The sequence below is a fragment of the Erpetoichthys calabaricus genome, chromosome 9 (genome assembly GCF_900747795.2).
Source record: "Erpetoichthys calabaricus chromosome 9, fErpCal1.3, whole genome shotgun sequence".
In the NCBI taxonomy this organism is placed as follows: Eukaryota; Metazoa; Chordata; class Cladistia; order Polypteriformes; family Polypteridae; genus Erpetoichthys; species Erpetoichthys calabaricus.
In genome coordinates, this window is record NC_041402.2 from 109,394,940 (window position 1) to 109,422,260 (window position 27,321).

General features: G+C 40.4%; 1 protein-coding gene across 1 annotated transcript in view; it reads right to left on the reverse strand.

The window, feature by feature from the left end:
• tdrd12 (tudor domain containing 12) overlaps nucleotides 1-27,321 on the reverse strand; it is a 725,767-nt gene that overhangs the window by 261,664 nt on the left and 436,782 nt on the right. The window contains exon 17 of the mRNA XM_051932225.1: nucleotides 4,591-4,708. Within this exon, the coding sequence (XP_051788185.1) occupies nucleotides 4,591-4,708 (118 nt within the window). The remainder of the gene's footprint in view (nucleotides 1-4,590; nucleotides 4,709-27,321) is intronic.

Genomic DNA, 27,321 nt, shown 5'->3' on the forward strand with positions numbered 1-27,321 from the left:
TGTGTATATATATATATATATATATATATATATATAAATAAATATATATATATATATATATATATATAAAATTCTTTTCGCATTTGAAATGGAAATGACGTATGACCACGCGATATGGAAATTACATATTACGTATAACCATGCGATATGGAAATTACGTAAAAGTGGTAAACACAAACACGCCAACCTATCCTATACAAGTGCACCCCGCGTCGCCCTCTCCCAGCCCTCCTCTGTGGACTCCAGCGCTGAGCCGTCCGCCGCCAGGTGTGTTCTCAACTGGCACATTGTAACTTTTTTTTAATTCACAGTACTTGATAGTAGAACAGATGAACAAAACAGCTTTGCGTCTTTCTACTTTTTATCTGCGCCGAGTTGTAAACAATGTGAAGACGAGACCGCCTTCAGTGGCGAGGGGTCGTAAGAACAAAGTGGACGCTGGGAGGCGCGGAATGTTGGGCTTCGCAGTTTCGGGCGTCCTCTCTTCTCGCACTGTTTGTCACACTTTAAGTGCCCTGTCGGTTCCTGGGATAGTGGAAATCTTTGCGAATAAGTGTAATCGGCGCTATCGAAGTGGGACTCTCTTGGTAAATTGCGGTGCATGGCTACTTACTGTCCCCTTAAGATGAATTCGGGTCACTAAAACCCCGCAACATTCAAGGCTCCTTTTGTGATGAATTCTTTTAATAAGATGGAGGGTTTACATCTAAAAAGATGTACCGACCTCTTCAAGTTAAATATTGGACTTAGGAATTGTTTGGACCTTCTGCCCGTTAAGCACGGAAAGGCAGCGTCCACATTTCTCAGAATAATTTTTCTCTTAAATCACAGGCACATAGTGCAAGGTTGTCAAGCAGGTACTTTGCCCGAAACCACTACAGTAGTACTCAATGTATCTTTACTTCTTACATGTTAATGTTTAACTGTTTAATAATTTATATGCTTCTTATATCTTCTTCAAATTCTTTAATCAAAATGTTTTACTACTTAATAATTAATATTTATATAATTTCTATGTTATTGTGAATGGTCTTTATTTGTTCAAAAATAACATTAGTAATTAACAAACTTTTTTTATAAATACTACACTTTAGTTTGTTTCCCTTACACTCAGTGAGCGAAGCCACTGGGTAATCAGCTAGTTTCTAATAAACGTGCATATTATTGAAAACGTCTAATCAATACTTTTAATATGAACATGGAAGTGTAAATTAAAAGGTCAGGATCAGAAGCATCAAAACTTTAGTATGGATCTGCCCATCCCTGACAGGAAGAGAAAAGACAAACTAGAAAATACATTATGTGGCAGTGTACAATGTTATCATATGTTACAAATTTAAATGATATTCAACTTGCTAGTATTTTAAATTGTTCGGAAAAATTGTAATATGTTGTGCTACTTTAAAGCATCATCACAAAGGCACAATAATTAAGATTGGCTTATTTCAAATTGTAGTCAGTCGCTGCACTGCTCACTGGCTCCAAATGACAATGGATTATTGCACTTTTACATTGCTCTTTTATGTAATACAGTGGCTAACTTTTGCCGCAGTAGTTGGAATTCTTATACGAGTTTGCAGGCTTCTTGTTTTTATTGCAACTGAAGCTGCTTATTTGCAGGACGGAATGCCAGCTCATAGTGGGGGTGAGTCAACCCTCAGCAATGTAACATACATAACTTTTCTCATCATATAAAGGCACAATTGCTTGCAAAAACTAAAATAATGGCATGAAATGGCTCTGGGAATGAATTAAGTAAATGCTAGCCAGTGAAATCTGCAGTTTTTGATATAAAAAAAGAAAAAGTAACAAAAATAGGTCTCAGGATGATCTGTAGTAAATTTATGTCATATAGGACATTGTTTTCCTTTGAATCTAATTACATTAATAAAGTTTTTCTTTCGGTATCTGTTTTTTTACTTCTTATAATAATGTGTTGAGTTTAATAATAATAATACATTTTATTTATTCGTAGGCGCTTTTCTGAACGCTCAAGGACACCGCACAATAGATAAAACACACATTATAAACACAACTAAAACACAAAAATTAAAATCAGACAAAGCAATTGTAATCGAAGAGAAAAAGCAGTCTTAAACAAATGAGTTTTAAGTTTAGATTTGAAAAGTGAGAATGATTCAATATTTCTAAGCTCAGATGGTAGTGAGTTCCAGAGTTAGGGAGCAGAGCAACTAAATGCTCTGCTCCCCATGGTGGTAAGACACATGAAGGAAACAGTCAAGTTGATGGAGGAATAGGATCTAAGGGTGCGGGAGGGAATGGCAATCATTTTTATCTTGTGAAAGAAACTTAAGCACAATGATACACATTAAATTAATAAACCTGAAATGTGAAAATAAAAGCTCACATTGGGCTCCTTTCCAACTAGCTTGGTTCTGAAACCAAACCTCTCAAAAGAGGCTCAACTCACCTTCACTCTGTGGTTAAGGTGTCAGGTGAACTGAGCTTCCTACTGAGTGCCCCTGGCTGGTCATTGCCGTGCTGGAGTCTCTCCTGGAGAACAAGAGGGCTGCTTCTGTGCAACTGAAAGTTGCAAAGGGGAGAACTCTGACTGCCATATGTACATTTGCACCAACTGGCAGCTTGGAGTACAAAATCTTTTTGGAGTGCCTGGAGGGGATCCTGGAAAGGGTTTGAACTAGGGACTCCATAGTTGTGCTGGACAACTTCAGCAACCATGTGGGTAATGATGAATACACCTGGAGAGGCATCATTATTAGGAATGGCTTGCCTGATCTAAAACTGAATGATGTTCTGTTATTAGACGTCTGTGCAAGGCACTGTTTGTTTATATTAAATGCCATGTTCAAACATAAGGTGGCTCTTAAGTGTATTTGGTACCATAGCACCTCAGGATAAAGATCTATCATCAATTTTATAATTAGATTGTCAAGGTTTGTGGCCGTATATTATGGACACTCAGGTGAAGAAAGTGGCAGAGCTGTCAAAGCCTCCATCTTTGAAGTGGTTGTCAATAGCTGTGGCAACTCAAGGACCAGAGGTGAGGGATGCCATCAGGCTGAAAGAGAAGGCCTTCCATGTGTAGTTAGCACGGGAGACTCTCAAAGCAGCAGAGGGGTACAGCTGTGGCATTGGCTGTCAGGGAAGTAAAAAAATCATGGTTTAAAGAGACTATGGAAATCGACTATCAGTTGGGCTCAACTGGTAAACAATCAGGCAGCTCAGAGGGGGAAAGCAGGGCTTCACCCAAGCTGTTTTCAGCAAGGGTGGAGAAATGCTAACCTTGGCTGAGGATGTAGTCTGGTGGTGCAAGAAACACTGAGGAGCTCCTGAACCCACAAGACACACCCTCTGTGGAAGAAGCAAAGCCAGAAGCTTATGGGGGATCAATGACAATTTTCCTGAGGGAGCTTATTGAGGTAGTTAAGCAACTCCACACTGGCAAAGCCCAGGGGTGGATGACATCCGTCCAATAATGATCAAGTTTTTGGACATTGTTGGGCTGTCACACCTTTTCAATGCTGCATGGTTGTTAGGAGCAGTGCCCCTGTAGTGGTGAACAGAGGTGGTGGTCCCCATTTTTAAAAAGAGAGTGGGGTACAGTCTTAACTATCCAGGGATCACACTTATCATCAAGTCTGGAAAAATTTACACCAGGGTATTGGAAAGAAGACTCCTACCAGTCATAGTACCTCAGATCCAGGAGGAGCAAAGTGTATTTCCCATTGGGATTAATACAGTATCTATCTATCTATCTATTCCATCTAGGTTCTGAAACAGTGGACCAACTCTTTACCCTCATAAGGATCTTGGAGGGGCCAGGGGAGCATGGCCATTTGATCTACATGTGTTAGGTGAACTTAGAGATGATTGTGTTCCATGACGGATTCTGTAGTAGATACTGGAATAGTATGGGGTTCTGGGGCCCTAACAAGGGCTATTCAGTTCCCATATAATCACAGTAAGGGCTGTGTCCGCACATTTGTAAAAACATCAGTGCTGTTCTCAGTGGATGGATGCATCTCCTATCCTGTGTGTGATTTTCATAGACAGAATTACAAGGCACAGCCAAGGGGAGGGTGCCCAGTGCATCACTGTTTTTTCCCACTGTAGGAAAACGGTGGACTATCCTCTCTGAGTGGTAGTTGAGTTACTGCCTCAAGTGGAGGAATTTAAGTATCTTTGGGTCATGTTCACAAGTGATGGCAAAAGGGATGGTGATATCAACAGATGGATTGGGGTGGTGAGGGCAGTTAGTTTGATGCCCAACCTCTCATTTTTGATGCCTAACATCTCAAGATAAATATTATACGCTCCACTTTGATCCTATTTTTTTGCTGCTTCCTCATGGAATTCCAGTATGTTAGTAAAACAACACCTCCCTTGACTGAACCTATGCTATTTAGTAAAACTCCTGTTCCTACCATGTTTTGCTCAATCACTTCCTTACTAATTCCTTCTGTTTATCTACCTGTGATACCTGTTAAGCTTACTGGCCTATAATTGCTTGGATCTGTCTGATCACCCCTTTAATATAACAGGATAATATTTGCCATTTTCCAGTGGTGGAAAATAAAATAAAATGCTTATTAATGTTTTTATATTTACCAAGAATCACATGATTGCCAGGTCCAATGACTTTTTCCCACTGGTTCTTAACGAAATCAATCTGGTGAGTCAGGTTTTCATGTATTTTCATGCAAAACAGAGAGATGTTCCTTACCACCTGCAATGTCAAACACAAATCAGTTAAGCAGGTACTACATATTTCAGCAAACATTTACCCTTTCCCCTTACTTTTAATGATTATGGACTCCAAAGGTGAGTTTTGTTGGCATCTATGCAAAATGAAATTGTTAATGTTTACGATTTTTACTAACTTTATTAAAAACAATTTTTTTGTTATATACAGTATATAAAAATATGTAACTAAAAATATGTATCTATATATATATCGATATACACATATCTGTATATACATGTTAAATGTATTTGTATCATATTGTATATTATGCTACATGTAATTTTAGCTATGATCATAAATGGAGTTGCACTAAAGAAGAAACTGAACTACACACAACTGTATCAGCTTCTTATGAAAAAGGTAACAAAGACAGTAGTTTCCTTTTGCTATATATATCTGTACATTTGATAATGTATGGAAATATCTTGCCTGAACAGTAATAAATTAATTTTTCCATGAGTAATTAAGAGTGGAATTCTGTGAGCTATTTACTTCTTCAAGGTTCTAACAAAGAAGCTGAAGGGACCCAAGAGTACTTCAAAAATTTTTCTTACATTAATTACATTAGAAAATATAGAGGTGTTTTTGTTGAGCATTTTCAAAATTGTCTTTCAAGGTGGCAGTTTATTTCGATATGGCAAGGTTGACAGTTAATTACAAATTTGTCCACAACTTTGAGCTTGAACATCTGAGCTGTGTGTGAATATACCAACTGTAGTGAAGCAATTCAGGCATGACCCATGCTTTATATGAAGGCAATGTACAGAGCTATGCAAACTGTGATAGAGTACACTGAATTGTCTTAAGTGAGCATATAGCACAGAAGGCGGCCTACAGAGGGCAAAACACTGGATTCTGCGTGTATACGATACGGGCGGAAATGGGATAATGATGTTGGAAAATGAAATGAAAAATGTATTGTCTATCGCACCAAATCCTAGCAAAATAAATAATTTGTACCTATGACCGGTGCTGATTAAATGAATACACATTCACAACCTATCTATGGCTAAACAGACTATACTAGTTACACTTGAGCTAATCCACTAACATTCTCATTAAGGATGTATCAATACCAATTTTCTCAGACCAAGTATGACGATTCACAGATACTGATACCAATACCATTGTAGTGAGGCTGCAAGGTGGTATTCGTTTACAGCATGTCCATAAAAGGTCAACTTCACTGTTAACATCAAATATAACACACATAATCCATCCATCCATTATCCAACCCGCTGAATCCAAACACAGGGTCACGGGGGTCTGCTGGAGCCAATCCCAGCCAACACAGGGCACAAGGCAGGGAACCAATCCTGGGCAGGGTGCCAACCCACTGCAGGACACACACAAACACACCCACACACCAAGCACACACTAGGGCCAATTTAGAATCGCCAATCCACCTAACCTGCATGTCTTTGGACTGTGGGAGGAAACCGGAGCGCCCGGAGGAAACCCACGCAGACACGGGGAGAACATGCAAACTCCACGCAGGGAGGACCCGGGAAGCGAACCCGGGTCCCCAGGTCTCCCAACTGCGAGGCAGCAGCGCTACCCACTGCGCCACCGTGCCGCCCAACACACATAATTTGGAATAAAATACTTCAAAATTGGACAAATAACTCAAAGTAGCACACATTACATAGATTAGATTACAACATCATTTTTAAAATGGCTCAAATTTCACAGAAAAAAAAAATCACATACTATTAATGTTGTAAAGTAAGCCAACAAGTGTTTCAAAATGATATGCAATATTACAACGCAGGAGTTTAGCTTAACAAACAAGAACATTTCTCACTCTGTATCACATTTTTTAAGATAGAAGCATCTATGCATGTTCAGCTGTAAGCTTGTTTATGGTATCATTAACAATATGTGACAGTACACTAAACCTCTCACTCGCTACACCTTAAAGGTATTTCCTTGACATCTGAGACAAAGCAAAGAACTGCACTTTGTTAACTGACCAGTACTTAAGTGGTATGTCTGAACGAGAAACTGTGGTCCAATTGTATAGCAGCAGCTACTGGAACACAGCTCATTGATGCCACTGCATGTTCATCTACGATCTCATTAGGTATACGCTTCAAACTACTACCCAGCTGGTCCTTCCAGGGACTTTTGTCAGGCGGCACTGCATAATCCTGTCCAGCTGTCTCTAGGCCACACAATTCCTGCAGCACCAGCAACACCATCTCTTTGTCCTCCTTGGCTGCACTGATATTTGAAAAGAACCAATCCTTATATCTATAAGAGGAAACATTTTTTCTGATTATATGCATGCCAGTTTTATATCCAATCAACAGACAACTTTTGATACTTAAGACATTTTACATAAGTAACTAAAAAGATTGTTGCAAAATGCAAAATATTTAAGAAATTTTGTCAATTAAGGATTTTTTTTAATTAGCCACCCTAAATAAGTTATTAATAATTTTCTTCAAATTTACTGTTCAAATTTTATGCTTAGGACACAAATTTGTGAAAAGTTATTGCTAACGCATGTAGCTTCAAAAGTATGTGTCTCTGGGTGTGTGTATATTTTAAAAATATAAAAAAGCGTAGCTAAATTGTTCAACATTTTCATGTGACATTCATTTTTTGACCGTATGTCATACAGCATACATCTATGTATCAATTTTTTCATCTTCATTAGGAGAATACTAAAATGATTCTCCCATGTCAATACAACCAATTTAATTCTCCATTAACAACAGTTGTAGTTCAGTTGTGTGTTAGCAGTCGACAAATAAAGCCCATGTAATGGCATATGCTTACAAACCGTAAAATTGCATAAAAATTCAATTGCCAGTAAAATCATGACTGGTGATCAGGCTGGAGAAGTTGTATTCCTTCTGTGTATTAATTTAGATGCAATACTTCTGGAAGTAGACTACCTTTCATCTTGTATAGATGACAATTTCCAATAATTTTAGCATTGGCTGTAATTATAAATAATTCTCAGGGTCAGAGTTTTAACCAAGTTGGAATATACCTATGGACTGATAATGAGTGAAGTGATCTATCGAGGGGGAGGTTGGGCCAATGACATGGCACGTCTTCCTGATGGAGGTCCTCCCCCAACAGCATCCTTTATCAGCACCCAGGGATACCGACAGGGTTGAACTTCTGGACTCCAACTCCCAAGCACTGTGGGCATCCCAATTGGGCAGCCACACATGGACCAATGCCACCTGGCATATGGGGAATGGAACAGCTCCATTTCCTGGCTTCCGCTGGTCCATCCCTCATATAACACCAGCAGGCAAGTTATTGTTTTGCCCAGCAGGCTAATACATATGTTCTTCCATCCTGGGATATATATATACAGTGATCCCTCGCTATATCGCGCTTCGCTTTTCGCGGCTTCACTCCATCGCGGATTTTATATGTAAGCATATTTAAATATATATCGCGGATTTTTCGCTGCTTCGCGGGTTTCTGCGGACAATGGGTCTTTTAATTTCTGGTAAATGCTTCCTCAGTTGGTTTGCCCAGTTGATTTCATACAAGGGACGCTATTGGCAGATGGCTGAGAAGCTACCCAACTTACTTTCTCTCTCTCTCTCTCTCTCTCTCTCTCTTGCGCTGACGTAGGGGGGTGTGAGCAGGGGGGCTGTTCGCACACCTAGACGATAGGGACGTTTCTACCTTCTGTGTGCAGCTGCTTCCTGAAGGACATGCTGCACGGTGCTTCGCATACTTAAAAGCTCAAAGGGCACGTATTGATTTTTGACTTTGTTTTACTCTGGCTCTCTCTCTCTCTCTCTATTTCTCTGCTCCTGACGGAGGGGGTGTGAGCTGCCGCCTTCAACAGCTTTGTGCCGTGGTGCTTCGCATACTTAAAAGCAAACAGCCCTATTGATTTGTTTGCTTTACTCTCTGTCTTTCTGACAGACTCTGCTCCTGACGGGCACTCCTTTGAAGAGGAAAATATGTTTGCATTCTTTTAATTGTGAGACGGAACTGTCATCTCTGTCTTGTCATGGAGCACAGTTTAAACTTTTGAAAAAGAGACAAATGTTTGTTTGCAGTATTTGAATAACGTTCCTGTCTCTCTACAACCTCCTGTGTTTCTGCGCAAATCTGTGACCCAAGCATGACAATATAAAAATAACCATATAAACATATGGTTTCTACTTCGCGGATTTTCTTATTTCGCGGGTGGCTCTGGAACGCAACCCCCGCGATGGAGGAGGGATTACTGTATATATATATATATATATATATATATATATATATATATATATATATATATATATATATATATATATATATGTATACACACACAGTGGATGTAGAAAAGAATCACCCCATTGAAATATTCCCATTTTTTTGCTTTATAGCCTTAAATGAAAACACACAAAACCAATGTTTTTTCAAGCTTTACTTACTCAATGCAATCTATAACATCCAAGTGAAAGATATTACAGCTACAGTTCATAAGAATTAAAAAAAAATAAAAAACAAGAAATACTGAGATTAATAAAGAATCACCCCCCTCCTAAACAATATCTGTAATCAGTGTGATTAGTGAAGCATAAAAACAGTTGTTCCTGGAGCATTCCCTTGCTTGGTAGTGCAACTGACAGCAAACAACTGACTATGGGTAGCAAGCCACTTTCAAAAGATCTCAGGGATAGAGTTGTGGACAGACATAAGGCTTTATCAATCCCAAGGAGCACAGTAAAGTCCATAATAAAAAAGTGGCAAGTGTTTGGTACTAATAGGACCCTCCCTGGATCCGGCTGTCCATGCAAACAGGATGGAAGAGCAAGTAGGAAACTGGTAAGAGAGCCTACCAAGAGGCCAATGGCCACTTTGAAGGAGTTACAGGATTTTATGGCGAAGAGTGGTCATTGTGTGCATGGAACAACAATTTCACAAGCGCTCCACAATTGTGGCTTGTTCGGGAAGGTCGCAAGGAAAAAGCCACTTCTCAGGAAAGGCCATATTAAGGCTCATTTGAGCTTTGCCAGAATGCACCTTCAAGATTCTGATGCCAAGTGGAAAAAGGTCTTATGATCAGATGAGACCAAAATCAAACTACTTGGTGTCAATGCCAAATGGTACACCTGACGGAAATCCAATGCAGCTCAACATCCACAACACACCATACCTTCAGTAAAGCATAGAGGTGGCAGCATCATGCTGTGGGGGTGTTTCTCTGCCGCAGGGCCTGGGGCTCTCGTTAGGGTAGAAGGAAAAATGGATGGGAAAAAAATACCATCAAATTCTTGAGGGAAACCTGCTACCCTCTGCCAGAAAGTTGAAGATGAGAAGAATGTTCACCTTTCAACACGACAACAACCCGAAGCACACACCAAAATTGATCACACAGTGGCTGAAGGAGAAAAAAGTGAATGTCCTCGTGTGGCCCAGTCAGAGCCCAGACCTAAATCCCATTGAAAATCTGTGGAAAGATTTGAAGATAGCAGTCCACCAATGCTCACCATCCAATTTGACTGAACTTGAACAGTTCTGTAAAGACAAGGGGGCAAATATTGCTCAATTTATTTTGTTTTTCATTTTTTTTTATTAATTTTATTGCAATCATTCCATACAAACAGATCAATTTTTTACAAAAAACAGGATTGAAAACAAATCAAACCCCACCCCTGAGAAGGAGAGCATGGCCAAAGGAGTAATACTTAAGGCGTATAACCTACCTAAATTTTTGAGTTTAATAGGGCAAAAAAGATAAATAGAGAAGGAAAAAAAATGCGGAAATAATTATTTCTTCTTATTCTAAAATATTATTAATTAGATCCTGCCAGGTTTTGAAAACATTCTGTACAGACCCTCTAACTGAAATTAGATTTTTTCCAATTTCAAATAATATAAAACATCGGTTTCCCACTGACTTATTAGAGGAGAGTTAGGATTCTTCCAATTTAACAAAATAAGTCTGCGTGCCAAAAGTTTAGTGAATGCAATCACAGTTTGCTTGTCCTCCTCCACTTCAAATCCATCTGGAAGAACACCAAACACAGCTATCAATGGGTTAGGAGGGATTGTGATACCAAGGCTGTCTGAAAGGCACTTAAAAATTTTGGTTCCAAAATGATGTTAATTTGGTGCATGCCCAAAACATTTGACCCAGTGAGGCAGGAGCTTGGTTGCAGCGTTCGCAGGTTGGATCTTGCCCTGGAAACATTTTGGACAGTTTTAAGCGATACAGATGAGCTCGATATATAATTTTGAGTTGAATAATTCTATGCATTGCGCATATGGAGCTTGAGTGAATTCTCTGCATTGCTAACTTCCACAACTTTTCTGATACATTAATTAAGAGATCTTTTTCCCATTGTCCTCTTGGATCTTTTAAAGGAAGGGACTCTAATAAAATTTTATATATTGCAGAAATGGTGTCTAAGTCCTCAAAATTGAGCAGAATTTTTTTCCAGCATGGTGGAGGGTAAGAGATGAGGAGAATCGGGCAGGTTCTGTTTAACAAAGTTTTTAATTTGAAGATAGTGAAAGAAATGTGTAGCTGGAAGGTTAAATTTGGGATGTAATTGTTCAAAGGATGCAAAGATATTGTCTATATAAAGATCTCTGAGCAATTTAATCCCAAATCTTTTCCAGATATTAAAAACTAGGTATGTTTGCGAGGGTTGAAAGAGATGGTTCTCCTGCAGAGGTGCCACAGATAAAAGATTTTCCATCTTAAATTGCTTTCTAAATTGGTTCCATGTTCTGAGAGAGTGAAGCACAGTTGGGTTATTAGTATATTTGCGATAACTTGCATTTATTGGAGCGCAGAGCAGGGTGCAGCTACAGGGTAGCCATCAGGGCCTGCTGATTTCCCGCCTTGAAGTGACTGTATAGCATCTAGTAATTCTGATACGATGATACGATCAGAGGTTTATCCAGTTCCTCCGCACTAAAACTATTTGTGGTATTTGTAACGTATCCAGAAATGCATTAGATTGTGTGTTGTCTTCTTTAAACTCAGTAGACTATAAGGTTTTATAGTAGTCTCTAAATGTGTGCATTATATTTTTATGGTCAATGATTTCATCTCCATTCGTGTTGGTGATTACTGGGATTGCACTGCGAACTTCTTGCTTGTGGATTTGTTGAGCTAAAAGCTTATTAGCTTTCTCCCCTTGTTCATAGTAATGATGTCTTGATTTATAAATAAGTTGCTCAGTTTCCTTAGTTGTCAAGATGTTGAGTTCTGTATGCAGAGCCTGCTTTTTCCTATGAAGAGCCTCACTTGGACGCCTGGCTTGTTCTTCATCTATCCTAGTAATTTTGCTTCTTAGCTCTGACACTTTCTTGGTTTCTAATTTATTTCTGTGGGAAAGATATGAAATAATATGTCCTCTTAAGAAGGCCTTTAGAGTTTCCCAGAGTGTTCCTGCAGAAACCTCTGAGGGTGTGTTTGTCTTTAGGAAGAAGCTGATTTGTTTGGATATAAATTCTATACAGTTCTCGCCTGCTAATAGAAGTGGGTTAAGACGCCATCTGCGAGGTGAGTGTGAGGGACATAACGATTTTAGCTCCAAGATTAGAGGTGCATGGTCGGAGGTAACAATTGTGTCGTATTTGCAAGATTTAATCGTAGGCAAGAAATTATTATCTATAAAGAAATAATCAATTCTTGAGTAGCTATGATGCACTGGTGAGTAGAACGAATATGTTCTTGAGTTTGGGTTTAGAAAACTCTAGGGGTCTGATAAGTTGTGGTCAGTTACAAACTGTGCAATTGTCTTTGCAGTGTTAGATGTCGTCCCCCCTGTGACAGGAGTCCTATCTAAGAGTGGATTAAAAACACAATTAAAATCCACAGCCATTATAATTTTATGAGTGTTCAAATTGGGAATGGATGCAAATAGATTTTGCATGAATTCCTTATCATCGACATTGGATGCATAAACATTTATCAAAATCATTTTACAGTTAAATAAGTTGCCCATGACCATCACATATCTCCCTTCAGGATCCGATACTACATCTGATGCTACAAATGAGACTGTTCTATGTATGAGAATTCCTACACGTCTAGTTTTCTTTGTAAAGCTAGAATGGAACATTTGGCCAGTCCAGTCTTTTTGCAGCCGGAACTGATCCTTGCTTAGTGGGCGGGTCTCCTGTAAAAATACTATTTTAGCGTTTAAGCCTGTTAGGTGAGAGCATACTTTCTTTCTTTTTAATTCGTGATTCAGGCCTTTAACATTCCAGCTCACAAAATTAACTGTCCCATCATGGAGACATTTGATTCTGAATTTTAAATGTCATTTTATAGTCTTAACTGGTAGTGAAGCAGTTTTAATCTTAATTTCCAATTTCCCCACAAGTTATTGCCATACAGCCTATTGTTGCGTTGGTAGTTATAATTATAAGGACTAAAAGGATAGATTAGATATAGCCTGCTCTCTTTCTCTCCCCCCCTTAAAATTTTGCCTCCCCACATGAGGCTAGACCCCACTTTACAATGTCTCAGTCCTCTGACTTACCGAGAGACAGAGCACGTCCAAAACAAAACAAACCCCCCCACCACCACCACCCCCGACGGCGTTTATTAAAAAATTACAGATATCTATTGCAGCTAAAGTCTAAATACTATCTGCCAAAAATATAATCATTAACAGTCTTTAAGCTTAAAATATAATCTTCAGCAATTTTAAAATATTAAGATGATGAACCCTGGGAATGGTGTGAAAAAGTGGTCTAGGATAAGCATAGTAAATCCTAATGCTATAATAGAAATAACAATAAACCAAGGGTATGATGTTAAACAGTCTCCTTTAGGGTAGTAAAAGAAGGAAAAGAAAAAAAACCCCTACTTTAATTACTTCCACACACTCACGTCTATAACTGTAATTAAAACATAAACATATAGCGTCCAAGTAAAGAAAAGGATGTATAACTATAATACCCGTATCTTTACAAGTGGATCAGACACCATGCTATGACAGGATACGGCTCATTATTATCTTTCAAAAGAGTGTTGGGAACAGCTTGTTTAATTCCTTTTCAGCTTTCTCCTTGCTTGAAAATACGTAATATTGGCCTTGAACTTCCACTTTCAGTTTGGCGGGATACAAGAGGCTGTATTTGATATCGGCTTTACGTAACAGCTGTTTAATGTTGAAGAAGGCTGCACGTTTTGCAGCTGTTAAAGGTGAGAAGTCAGGGAAAATACGAATGAGATTATTTTCAAATATAATCTCTTGCTTGTGTCTGAGAAGTGCCATCACATCAAGCTTACATCGTAATCGCTCAAAGCGAACAATAAAAGACCTAGGTTTAACACTAGAATTACCAGAGCCTATGAAAAAACTCGTAGATCCGGCCCACCTTAAATCGCTTTTTAAAACCTTTCTCACCTCTCCACCAGTGTCTTTTGTCATCTAAATGTACTGATAAAGACAAGCTGCAAACAGCCCCATTCCATCCCCCCAACAACTTAGAACGTAAACAAGCTTTTCCCAGCTAATGCCTTGATTGATTATCTGGGAGTGAAGTGGAGTTTTAGAGTAGAAATAATAAGATTGTTATTTGGAACACACGCATTTCATATGTGTTGCATTTCTACAGTAATCTGTGTAAACACATTGTTAAAACAGAAACGGTTGACAATATTCTAGTAGCAAATGACAAAATGTAGGCATAAACTATATAATGTATGAAGCCTGAAGTCCAAATATCAAAGAAACACTTTCACAAAAGGTACAAAAAAAAAAAGCCACCGCCAAAAAAACCCGTCTTAGTATGAGATATTGACATGACTTAACTATCACTGCTTCCGTGGCGTAACAGTATCAGTCGCTGACTGGGAGTCAGAAGGTCGTGAGTTCGATCCTGCACAATTCCCATTTGAGAAGTGTTCTTATTTTCACTATTTTAGAATAAAATGATACATTTGATTTCAGTCTGTAACAGCTGATGTAATTTATGATATTTGTAAAGGTTAGCTTTATTTTTTTAAAATTCACTTTTCATTGTCTCAGTCGCGTTCAGGATCCATCCCTACCGCCCCCCCCCACCTGACACTGCTGTTTTTACATAAAGACGCGCTATAGTTCTGCAGTGTATCACGATACATACGACCGCGTGTTTTTTCCCCCAGTATTGCCAGTCCCCACGTGTTGCTGTATGCTGTTTCTTTTGTACTCCAGGACATGCAGAGGAAAGCATAGTAAAGAGCAGTAACTTCAGCGTTATATGCAATCATCAGACACTCCCCATCTGACACTGCTGTTTTCACATAAAGACGTGCTAAAGCTCTGCAGTGTACTTGTGACTGCATTGTCGTACCAATGCTTGCGAACTGAAGTGTCTGCATGCACTTTTCGTGGCATTATACGTGTATTTTTTGAGCATGCCCATGTAGCTCAAACACAGGAACATATGTTGATGTATAAAGTATAACAAAACAAGTGCACTTTTATTCAAGACTATAACCGAAGTACAAACCAAGTACAAGTACAGACACAAATCAAGTGCATGTGTGTACTGTATAATATTAACAAAAAGAGCAGCTTACTACTGAAAACGGCAAATATAGGAGTGAGTGGGGATCGAACCAGCACTCTTGATTACACTTGGTTTGCGTCTGTACTTGCGCTGTTACTTAGAGAGCCAGATCGTGGAGGGGTTTCTTTCAGTACATGTGCCTTCCCTGTTTGTTTGTATATCTCTGCCTGTCTGTCTCTGTATTACGCAGTGCTCTGTCTGTCTGTGTGTTATGGATCTTGAAAAAAATAAGTTATAAGGACAGTTGTTCATGTTAATTGCAATCTCAATTGTTAAAAAAATATTTTAAAAGGAGCATCCCACATGAAAATATAACGATCTCATTAAATGACAGTGCATACCAATTTACAAATTTTATGTCAGTTTGAGGTTAAAAAGAAAAAAAAGAAGTAACACTTTATCCCCAGCGGGGAATTGAACTCATGTTTGTGAGGCAGAGAAAAGCTACTCGCTCTGAGAGGCAAATCTTAGCGCGCTACGCCACGGAAGTTGTTATATGGTGTGTGAAGCTTTTGTGGAAGTATTTATTTGATCTTAGGAACTCGGGCTTTACACATTCTATAGTTTATGCCTACATTTTGTAACATTTATTACTAAAATATGAAAAAGTTTCTGTTTTAGCAATGTGTTTACACAGATTACTGTAGAAACGGAACACGCATGAAATGCATGTATTCCAAATGGCGATCTATTATTTCTATTCTAAAACTCCAGCAGTTCAGTCACTCCCAGGTAATCAAACAAGGCATGAGCTGGGAAAACTTAGTGAACGTTCTGCGACGGTGGGGGATGGAATAGCCGGCTGCTCGCTGCTCCTCTTAATAGGCACATTTAGAAGACAAAAGAGAGGTGAGAACGGTTTTAAGGTGGGCCGTATCTACGAGTTTTTTCGTAGACTCTGGTAATTCTAGTGTTAAAGGTATTTGATCTGCGTATACGATAAGCTGCTGCTATCTCGGTATCTGATTTAAAGTCATCTCCAATTATTTTAGAGAGTAATTCTACTGCAAATTTCACTGTGTTTGTACTTTCTCGTTTCTCAGGTAGACCTTCGATTCTAATATTATTCCTTCTGCACCCATCTTCCAGGGCCGCAAGTCTGTTTCCAAGTTTTTTGCATTCGGAATTCACAGCTGTAGCTTTTTCATCGGCGTTAGATGCCAATTGTCCCGCTGTTTCAGTTCGAGCCATGAATGCCTGCTTAACGTCATCCAGCCGATCTGCAAATTTTTTCAGTTTGGATCTATTTTCTTCAATATGTTCCTCTAATTTCCCCACTATACCTTTAAAGGTCGTGTCAAAATGATTAAATAGACGTATTTCCCGGTCTTTGTTATCCTTCTTAAGCTCACTTACGGCCGTAGCCAATGTTGTGATCATCTCTTTCAGTTCGGACAGATCGTTTCAGCTTTTGTGCTCCACGGGTGGAATTGCAGCTCCTATTACAGCTGATGCTTCGGGCTCACGAGGAGTAGACGAGAGCACGTACTGCAGGGCCTTTTCTAGTTTCGAATGATCTTCTGAAATCGGCAATCCATCGTGATCTGCATCACTTGCACCCTCGCTCCCATTTTCACTCTCAACTGGAGACAATGCAGTGGAGCGGGGTCCTAGGAAGTCTGTGCATTTGTCTGCCTGTTCCAGGTCAGTCTCCGAGAGGCCGTACCTCGTACTTCGGCTTGATGTCTGTCTAGACTTTGTTGTAGCTTTAAGTTTCTTTTCCGGTTCTTTCTGACGTCTCTTCTTGTTACTCATGTTTATATACTGTAGTGGAAGCTCCTTGGGTCGGGTAAATACAGGATACCTCTAAATAATAAGAAATACGTGAGAAAATAAAGCCGCTGCTAACAGAGCTCCGGTTCTGATGTCCATCTCCTATAACGGACAAGAGCGCAGGAAAATATTGCTCAATCTAGATGTGCAAAGCTGATAGAGAAGTATCCCAACAGACTCAAGGCTGTGAATAAAGCAAGAGGTGGTTCAACAAAATATTGACATTGGGGGGTGATCCTTTATTAATCTCAGGATGTCTTGTTTTTGATTTTTTATAATTTTTCTGAACTGTAGCTGTGAAATCTTTCACTTGGATGTTATAGGTTGCATTAAGTAAGTAAAGCTGGGAAGAAATTTTTTTGTATATGTTTTCATTTAAGGCAGTAAAGGAAAAAAATGGGAATATTTCGAAGGGGGATATTCTTTTCTATACCCACTATATATATATATGTATGTGTATATATATGTATGTATGTAGGTATATATGTGTATATGTAGAGCAAAATACCTGTGCTTCGCAGAGAAGAAGTAGTGTGTTAAAGAAGTTATGAAAAAGAAAAGGAAACATTTTAAAAATAATGTAACATGATTGTCAATGTAATTGTCATAGGCTTATTTTAGTATTGAGAGTGAATTTGATAATTGTAAAGAGTTTAATTTAGTATTGTAAATGTTGTGTATGAGAAATGCACATTTATAGGATGTAAGGATCTCTTTGTAAACGACGTTTGCAGTTCTGCCCTCAGGCTGTAAAATGACCAAGCTGTCTGATGAGCTTACTCTTGAGTATGCAATGTACAGTTGGCCATTTGAGAAGTAATCTTGTGTCAAGTCAATGCCGACCATTTTTACAGATTGGCCCTGTGACTTCTTTATTGTCATAGCGAAGCAGACCCTTACTGAAAATGGGAGGCGTTTGAATTGGAATGGGAGGTCTGAGGGTATGAGAGGGATGCAATGAATAAATACAGTCTCCCCTGAGCCAGTTACAGTGAAGACAGTTGCTTCAAGGAGGTTCTTGTGCAGAGATTTGATCTGAAGCCTGGTGCTGTTACAAAGTTTTGGTGGTTGTAAGTTTTGTAGTAACATAATTTGCGCACCGACCATCAAAAGTAGAGTATGCTGAGGCATGCCCGGAGGATTAAGAGTGTGAAGAAACTAAATGAAAAGGAGTCAGGAGTCACCAGCAGGACGACGTGAAGCAAGGCGAACAAAAACAGGCTTACAGTGTAAAGGATGAGCATGGGAAACTTGGGCTTCCTACATATATTGGAAGTCGCAGAAATAGTAAGGAGGGGTTTCCCCTATCTATATGTACAGTTTAGGGGGTACACCCGTTTCCCACACTTGGTTGTTGTAATAGGACATGAAACATACCTAACTTTTGTAAGTAGACTGCAAGGAATAAACAAGCGAAATTTCAGCTTCCCACCTATATGGAAAGTGGGAGAATTAGTGATGAGTCAGTGAGGGCTTTGCCTTTTATATGTATAGATATATGTACGTATATGTATATATATTTCTCTCATTGATAAAGTCTGCTGCAACCTTGGCTGATGCTGTGCACTGCCAAGAGCAATTTCACCGAGCTAATTCTTATGTTTACTTTCGCAGTTTACAGTCCAGTAGGCTTTGCTTTTTATCATTAATTATAAGAAAACTTCGACATCACAGACATTTTGTGTTCAATACGAATACAAGTACATGAGCACTGTATTGGACCAAAATCCAAAACCAGTATTGGTATCATTGCATCCCTAGTTCTAATGATATTTTCTGTTAATGAAGAATAAAATGCACCAAGATTTTCAGTGGTATGATACATGTGACACTTAACACAAGTCATACGTGACATACAACAGTAGAAGTTACTTAGCAGTTACACAGTATGGATATGCAGATGGCTGTTTATAGTGCTGATGAAGAAAGAGTTTTTGTTGTACCAGAAAGAGACTTAGTTATAGTAGGAATGGATACCAGGTTATTTAAGAATGTACTAGATTATCATAAAGGGGTTCTGATTTACTGGAAGTACAGGATGTTTACAGGATATACAAAGGAAAATACAGTAAGGGCAACACAGAATGAGATATAGAAAACAAATGTAATTTAAGGGATACATGCTTTATGCTTGTTCTGGTTTGGGTCAGAGCTCATAAGGAGAGTCGGTGTGCAAAATCCAGATAACAGAAGTTAGAATTAGTAGCTCAAGAAGATGAGGGTAGGTTTTACATTCTAAAAGGAACTAAATAAATAACAGTCCTAATTAAAGATTATTAATTATTTTTGTATTTTATTTTACTTTCAGGCACTTTTCAAGGCACTCAAGGACACCTTAAGAAACATTAATAGCAACAGTCACAATATAAAATAAATATTAGTTTACAACCAGTAGTAATACAACAATAAAATTTAATATATTAACTAAAATATAAGTCAAAGAGAATACACATGCATAAAAAGATGTGTTTTAAGGTGGGATTTAAATGTAAGAAGGGGGTCAATGTTACGGATGTCTTGTAGGAGAGAATTCCAGAAGTAAGGGGTCAAGGGGTTGCTTGAATGAAAGTTCTAAACCCCATGGTAGTTGGGCGAGTAGAAGGTTTAATAAGATAAATAGAGGAGGAGGATCTAAAAAGTGGAGATGTGAAGAAAATCATAGAGATACAGAGGTGCTAGATTATGGAGGGTCTTGAAAGTAAAAAACAGAATCTTAAAATCAATGCGGTATTGAACAGTTACTGCTTGGGAGTAATGTGTTCTATGGAAGAGGTTCTGGTAATGATACAAGCAACTACATTCTGAAACAGCTGGAGTTTGTGGAAGAGTTTGTGAGGAAGACCAGAGAAGACAGAATTACAATAATCAATACAAGTTGTAACTAGAACATGTACAAGAATACCAGTGCTGTTAGCTGTAAGATTATAGGCATAGACAGCTAATATTATGTAGATGGAAATATACAGATCAAGTGATATCATTAATATGTGCCTCAAATTTTAAGGTACTATTGAGAATGAAACCTAAACTCTTAACCTGGGAGGAAGAAGAGATTAGATAATTATCAACAGTCTGAGAAATACTGTCACAGTTAGCCAAAACAGTTTAGTTTACACCAGAAGAACCTCTGTTTTAACCATATTTAATGTGAGAAAGTTAGCAGTCAACCATGATTTAACTTACAGCAAGCAGTCAGAGAGGGAAGAAAGTGGAATAATGGAATTAGGCTTAGTAGACTGATAGAGCTGGGTGTCACTAGCATAACAGTGGAAATAAATATCAAACTTCCTAAAAATATGAACAAGAGGCAGAAGGTAAATAATAAATAGAAGGGGGCCTAAGACAGTGCCCTGGGGAACTTCAGTATCAAATGGGCAAGCTTGTGATTTGAATTTTTTAACTGTATGATGCAACAGATAAGACTGATACCAGGTATATGGAGTGTCAATAGTACCAATTGATTCTAATCTCTCTAGGAGAATATCATGAGTGTCTGTGTCAAAGGCAAAGCTCATATAACAAATATGGTTAACAGCCCAGAGTCAGCTGCCATCAGCAGGTCACAAGTGATGTTGACCAGGGCTGTGCCTGTACTGTGAAACTGATGAAAACCATACTGATATTGTACAAACAAATGGTTTTCAGTAAGGTTAAGAGTAAACAGGATGACAGCAGTTATTTCAAGTGCTTTTGAAAGGAGAGGTAAATTTGAGATCTGGCAATAATTATTTAGGTTGTAGGGATCTGAAGCAGATCTCTTGACAATTGGGAGTTATTACACCATTTTGATAGATAAATGATCAAGACCAGAGATAATGTAAGAACATATGGTGTTAGGTATTAAAGAGGAAAAAGAAGGTAAACAGGATTTAACCTCAGGAGTAGGAAGTGGATCCAACTGAGAGATAAAGGGCTTAGATTTTCTATTAATATCAGATATTTCCTCCATGGTTGGTAGTTTAAATCTAGAAATAAAAGCAGAGGGGGAAAATCATAAAATGTTCCATGTGCAGAGTTTCCTAAAGAGGTCAACTGCGTGTGATTATTTCCAACCTTAGTATTAGAAAACGTTGTAAGAGTTACATTAAGCAGTGCAGTAAAATTAAGGATGATTATCAGGTGTCCATAAACCCAGCCAGAGGGGATGCACAAACCAGTGTGTTTCTTCGTGACGGTCCTAAGTCCGGATAAATGTGGAGAAGAGTGTCAGGAGTAATTTGTGACAGATGGGTATCAGCAAGAGTGAAAGGGAAGGTCTACAGGATGGTAGTGAGACCAGCTATGTTATATGGGTTGGAGACTGTGGCACTGACCAGAAAGCAGGAGACAGAGCAGGAGGTAGCAGAGTTAAAGATGTGAAGATTTGCACTGGGTGTGACGAGGATGGATAGGATTAGAAATGAGTACATTAGAGGGTCAGCTCAAGTTGGACAGTTGGGAGACAAAGTCAGAGAGGCGAGATTGCGTTGGTTTGGACATGTGCAGAGGAGAGATGCTGGGTATATTGGGAGAAGGATGCTAAGGATAAGGATGCCAGGGAAGAGGAAAAGAAGAAGGCCTAAGCAAAGGTTTACGGATGTGGTGAGAGAGGACATGCAGGTGATGGGTGCAACAGAACAAGATGCAGAGGACAAAAAGATATGGAAGAAGATGATCCGCTGTGGCAACCCCTAACGGGAGCAGCTGAAAGAAGAAGAAGAGCAGGTGTCCATAGGATGTTGTTTACAGTAGAAAATAAAACCCTAATATTCCCTTTACCAGAACTAATTAGTGTTGCATAGTATGTAGTTTTTGTTGCAGACAGAGCATCCTTAAAGTTGCGCAAATGTAGCTGCTTTTACCCAAAATTACCAAAGTTATGCAGTTTTAGTTTGCTTCTTGGGATTCTGGCAATAGCTTGATGCGTTGATTCCACAGACAAAATATCTTCGTTTTTAAAAGCTTTAGTAAACATTCAAGGTAGAACAGTTCATACAAAAATATAGAAAAAATTGATATAGCAAAGAAAAGTTAAAACTTTATATATCTTGTTTTATTCTTTAAGTTTGCTCATACAGTTGAACCATTTCTAAATGGTCAGAAAACTGTATGCCTATCGTATGTACAAACAGCAAATGGGTCTATCAGTCCATGCTAGCAATGTGCCTATTCCAAACACACACACTGACTTAATTAATACACTGTATTGCAGATATAGCTAAGAAGGTTCTAGCTCATGTTAACTTACAGGGGTAAAAGGTTATGCCATAATCTATAGCGATCAAAGGAAATTGTATTCTATTCTACTTAAGCAAACACTAATATGAGTTTGACTTAAAGCTTTAAATTTGTAATATTAGCTCTTACAGGCAGCCTTTATCTTAGAGTTGGTGTAATTCCAGGGTACACCACGGGGCAGAGTGGGTGAAAGAGACAGTCTGGGTTTTCAAAGGAGCAAAGTTATCTAAACAGCTATATAGTCCATTGCTGTAGTGGGAAACCAGTTTATCTGAGTTAAATAAATTGTTGCTACTGGGCAGGCTGTCAACTCCATTGGAGAAGGCAGTTAAGTTAATGGTCTTAATGCTGCAAAATGATAGAATGAAGTGGGTTTGATTTAGATAATATTAAGTTGACACTAAAACACACCAGTTTATGATTAGATATGGACAGGTCAGATGCTGTACAATTATGAGGAGTAACACCAGAGCAACAGATATGATCAAGAAAATGACCTTTAGAGTGAGTAGGAAAATCTAAAAAATTGCTGCAGACCAATACTTTTGAGGCATGCTATAAACCCCCTGTAAAAGAATTAGTAACAGTGTCCATATGTATATTAAAATTACCCAGCAAAATAACAGTGAACATAGAATAAAGGGAATTTGCAAACCAAGACAATTCATTTAAAAAGTCCTTATTCAGCTTGGGCGATCAATAAACAGTGGCAAGAATAATGGGAGTAGGTCCTTTAATTTGTAAGACAATTGACTCAAATGTGGCATGCTGAGGCATAGTTTTAGAGTATACTTTCCACTTCTCACTGTAGAGTATCGTGAGACCACCACCCCGATCAGAGGCATGGGATTGGCAGATGTAAATAAACCTAACAGGAGCAGCTTGATTAAACTGAGAAAAATGATTTGGTTGCTGCCAGGTGTCAGTTAAAGAAAGAAAATTAAACTTACTGTCAGTTAGCACATTGCAGAGTAGATGATAAAGTACAGTAACAAGATAGATAGAGATAAGGCAACCAAAAATCTAGACTGAAAATAAATCAATTGCCAAGAAAAATGCATACTTTTAACACCATAAACAGGATCTGCACTTAATAAGTAGCAGTAAAGCGATCTGTGAAGTTTACGGATTTCACAATAGTCTTCCACATGTTCATATACAGAAAACGCATAATGACTTTTACTTCTTCTTTATTCAAGTTTAATCATCTTCGATGATAGAGGCCAGGGACTATAAGTGACTGCAACAACACAGAACCTCATCAAACCATCAAATAGGCAGTAGCAATAGGTGGTGTGTACAAAATGGCACGTTTAATTCAATTTTATGAATATATAATTACACGATTTTCTTTTAAAATTCAATATTTTCAAACCACAGATAACTGAAACAATGGATGGAAAATACGTAGCTGAGGGAGGAAACACTGGAATATGAAGTTCAAAAAATGTTTATTAGGTAAAAATTGTACACAATATTATGCAAGTATTTAGGAGCCTGGGACTTATTCACTTCCGACACACCCATGGAGGACGATCCTTCCAGGGTCACCTGGAGTGCTTCCACCACACCAGGACATGACGTCATGGAGAGCACCTGGAGCTCATCCGGGTGAGGATAAATGGGGCCGCCTCCCTCCTGTCATTGAGCTGGAGTCGGGAGCAGGAGCAGGACGAAGCTCCTGGAGAGAGGAGACAGGTGGCCCAGGGACAAGGAGAGAGAAGGCCCAGGAGAAGGGAGACTGGGGCTAGACGCATTGTGGGACTTGTGCGGGACTGACTTGTGTGTGTTAAGAAGAGAAAATAAAAAGGTATTTTGATGAAGATGTGGTCTCTGGTCAAATATCACAATGGCGCCCAAGGTGGGGCTGCCTGCCTGGTCCAAGGCAGGGAACCCCTATTGCAAATATTTTGTGAGCTGCCCGGCACCTCAGTCCACCACACACACGCGCCGCATGGAAGCGGCCCCCACACGCACTGTGGACGGCTCGCAGATCGCCCAGGGGCCGCGAGAGATTCACCCCAGCATCATCTCCCACCCGAGGGGAATTGCAACCGACAGAAGAAACCCGAGCGCTGTGGACTTACCAGTGGTCGCTGTTCCCGTGAGAATCGGGGTCGGCACAGCCACGGATACGGCCGGTAAGCTCCGTAGTATTCCGAAAGACGGGATCCAGGAGGTAAGTCTCAGGCCCGGCGGCAGTCGGCCCGCGAGGGTCGGCTGGGCCGAGGTCGGCGTTTGTATTACAGCAGGGGGCTGCCTGGGTCCGCGTCGCCGGCCAGGCTGTGTCGATCTGCACAGCGACGCTGGAGGGAAAGGAGGATCCACAGCATATCGAGAGGCTGTGACAGAGGAGCGGTAGCGGGTCTTGTCAACCCCTCGGAGGAAAGAGGAGATGGCGGCGGACCGGAAGTCCATCCCCATGACAGGCAAGAGATTGGACGGCGTGTCTTACGTACCCGCCGATGATTGGATAGAGGCGGGATGAAGGAACGTCCATCTCGAGCAAGGGGAGGGCCAGAGAGAACCCAGAAGAGAGCTCCAGGGAGCGCAGCCAGCGAGCAGGACCGATGAACTGGTAAGTCCTTTGCTGGCTAACGTTCCCTTTGTGCCTGTGACTCAGCGTGAGCCGGAGGATTCCTTTCGGTCCGTTGAGTCTCTATTACAGGTGATGCACAGCCTTCGAGACTTTTGTGTTGCACTCAAGAGGACGGCGATCGCGTCATGTCAGGGGGCAGAAGAACGCGGCGCCAGATTCTCTGACAGGAGGTTCGTGGTGACGCAGGTGAGTAGGACTTGGAAAAGGAAAAGCGGGCGAATGTTTCCCGGTATTGTACAGTTCCGGTGAATGAGTAGCCGCGGTTCCGACAGGTGAGACAAAGAGAAGGGCTGATCGCCTGGGAGGGGTGGTGCCTAGACGCCGGCTGAGTGCCGTGGGTCCTAGCGCACCACCGCCGCTGCCAGCATCAGCTGAGTATAAGAGAAGGGCTGATCGCCTGGGAGGGGTGGTAACTAGATGCCGGCTGATGAGTGCCGTGGGTCCTAGTGCAACACCGCCGGAGCCAGCGTCAGCTGCGTGTCGGTCCACATGGGTGCAGACGGCGAGGGGTCTATTCCTTTCCCGTAGGGAGACTCAAGCCGTCAAGACACCCCAGAAAAAAGGGGAGGGCCCAAGGAATAAAGCCGGGTCGTCCCACAGAGTGAGACGTGAGCCCGTGAGCTCACATACAGAGACGAGCAGGCCTCTGCACGTGCAGAGGGAAGTCCCAAAGCCGGCGGGGACATCGGATGTGCCAGTGGTCCCAACAGAAGGAGCATGGAACCCGCGGAGGGGGAGCAAAAAAGGCAAGTTGCGGGGTGCCGGTCGACAGGGGGAGAGCTGCCAGTGCACAACACAGAGGGACGCCAGGGAAGGGTGTCCAGGCAGTGGCTCTGCCCCCTTTTCTTTCTATATTGCAGGACCGGGCCCTGGACAAGCCGCAAGACCCTCTTTGTTGGGAACCCGCCCTGACGGGGTGGGCCGTGCCGCTCGACAAGTCTTCGCTGGCGATGGGGCAGTGTCGTACACGGCTGGGTGTCAAACCCGGCCGGGACGCCTGGAAGGACTTGGTGGTGGCATATTTGTCCTTCGGTACCACGAGGGGGCAACCGCCCTGGAGCAGAAGAGGCCCATGGAAGGAGAGCAGGGAGGCTCAAGACCGTTGGGGCCTCTGGTCACCGCCAGGGGGCGCTCCGAGCCTCATGGAGCCCGGGACTTATTCACTTCTGCCACACCCATGGAGGACGATCCTTCCAGGGTCACCCGGAGTGCTTCCGGGTGCTCTCCTGATGCTTCCGTCACACCAGGATGACGTCATGGAGAGCACCTGGAGCTCATCCGGGTAAGGATAAATGGGGCCGCCTCCCTCCTGTCATTGAGCTGGAGTCGGGAGCACGAGCAGGACGAAGCTCCTGGAGAGAGGAGACAGGTGGCCCAGGGACAATGAGAGAGAAGGCCCAGGAGAAGGGAGACTGGGGCTAGATGCATTGTGGGACTTGTGCGGGACTGACTTGTGTGTGTTAAGAAGAGAAAATAAAAAGGTATTTTGATAAAGATGCGGTCTCCGACTGGTGGTGTCCGGGCAAATATCACAATACCCAAGCTCTTAAAGATTCAAGATTTATCAAGAGTTTCATTTGTTCATCTTTGGTTAAACAATTACATTTTAAGATGATCAAATCAGAGTTTTTTAAATATAGATGGTATATTTATTAACACTAGAATTACCAGAGCCTACGAAAAAACTCGTAAATCCGTCCCACCTTAAATCGCGTCTTAAATCCGTTTGCACCTCTCCGCTAGAGTCCTTTGTCATCTAAATGTGCTGATAAACAAAAGCTACTAGCAGCCAGCTATTCCATCCCCCCACCGATTTAGAACGAATTTCTCCTAGCTCATGGCTTGCCTTGATTTATCTGGGATTGAAGTGGAGTTTTAGAGTGGAAATAATATACAGTAGTGTTATTTGGAATACACGCATTTCATGTGTTCCGTTCCGTTCAGTAGTCTGTGCAAACACATTTTTAAAACAGAAACGTTTTTCATATTCTAATAGTAAATGACAAAATGTAGGCATAAACTATATAACGTATGAAGCCTGAAGTCCATATATCAAAGAAACACTTTCACAAAAGGTACAAATAAGAGAACACGTGCGCTTTTCTTCAAAACCAGGCTTGTTTTTGTTTTCACGTCTGTTTACAGCGATCAGTATGTTGCGTGCATTGTTGTAATGTTACTTTTCTTGGTGGTTTATTAAATTATGGATTTTTCAAATGTTCATTTTTTCCCCTGTGCTTAAAACTCAAAAAAGTGTTTTTAGCGAGTGGTTCGTAGCGCTATGGCGCAAACTCTTGCAGTGTTAGTTTTCTCTGTTGTTCAAGGTTTTCTCAGCGTTATTCAATGTTTTTACATTTAGTTTACTATTACGCTGTGCATTCTATGGTATGATTAACTATATTTGTGCTTAAAAACTTAAAAAAATATATATTTACATACAGTTTGTACGGTCTGGAATGGATTTATTGTATTTACATACAATCCTATGGGGGAAATTGCTTCGGTTCACGAC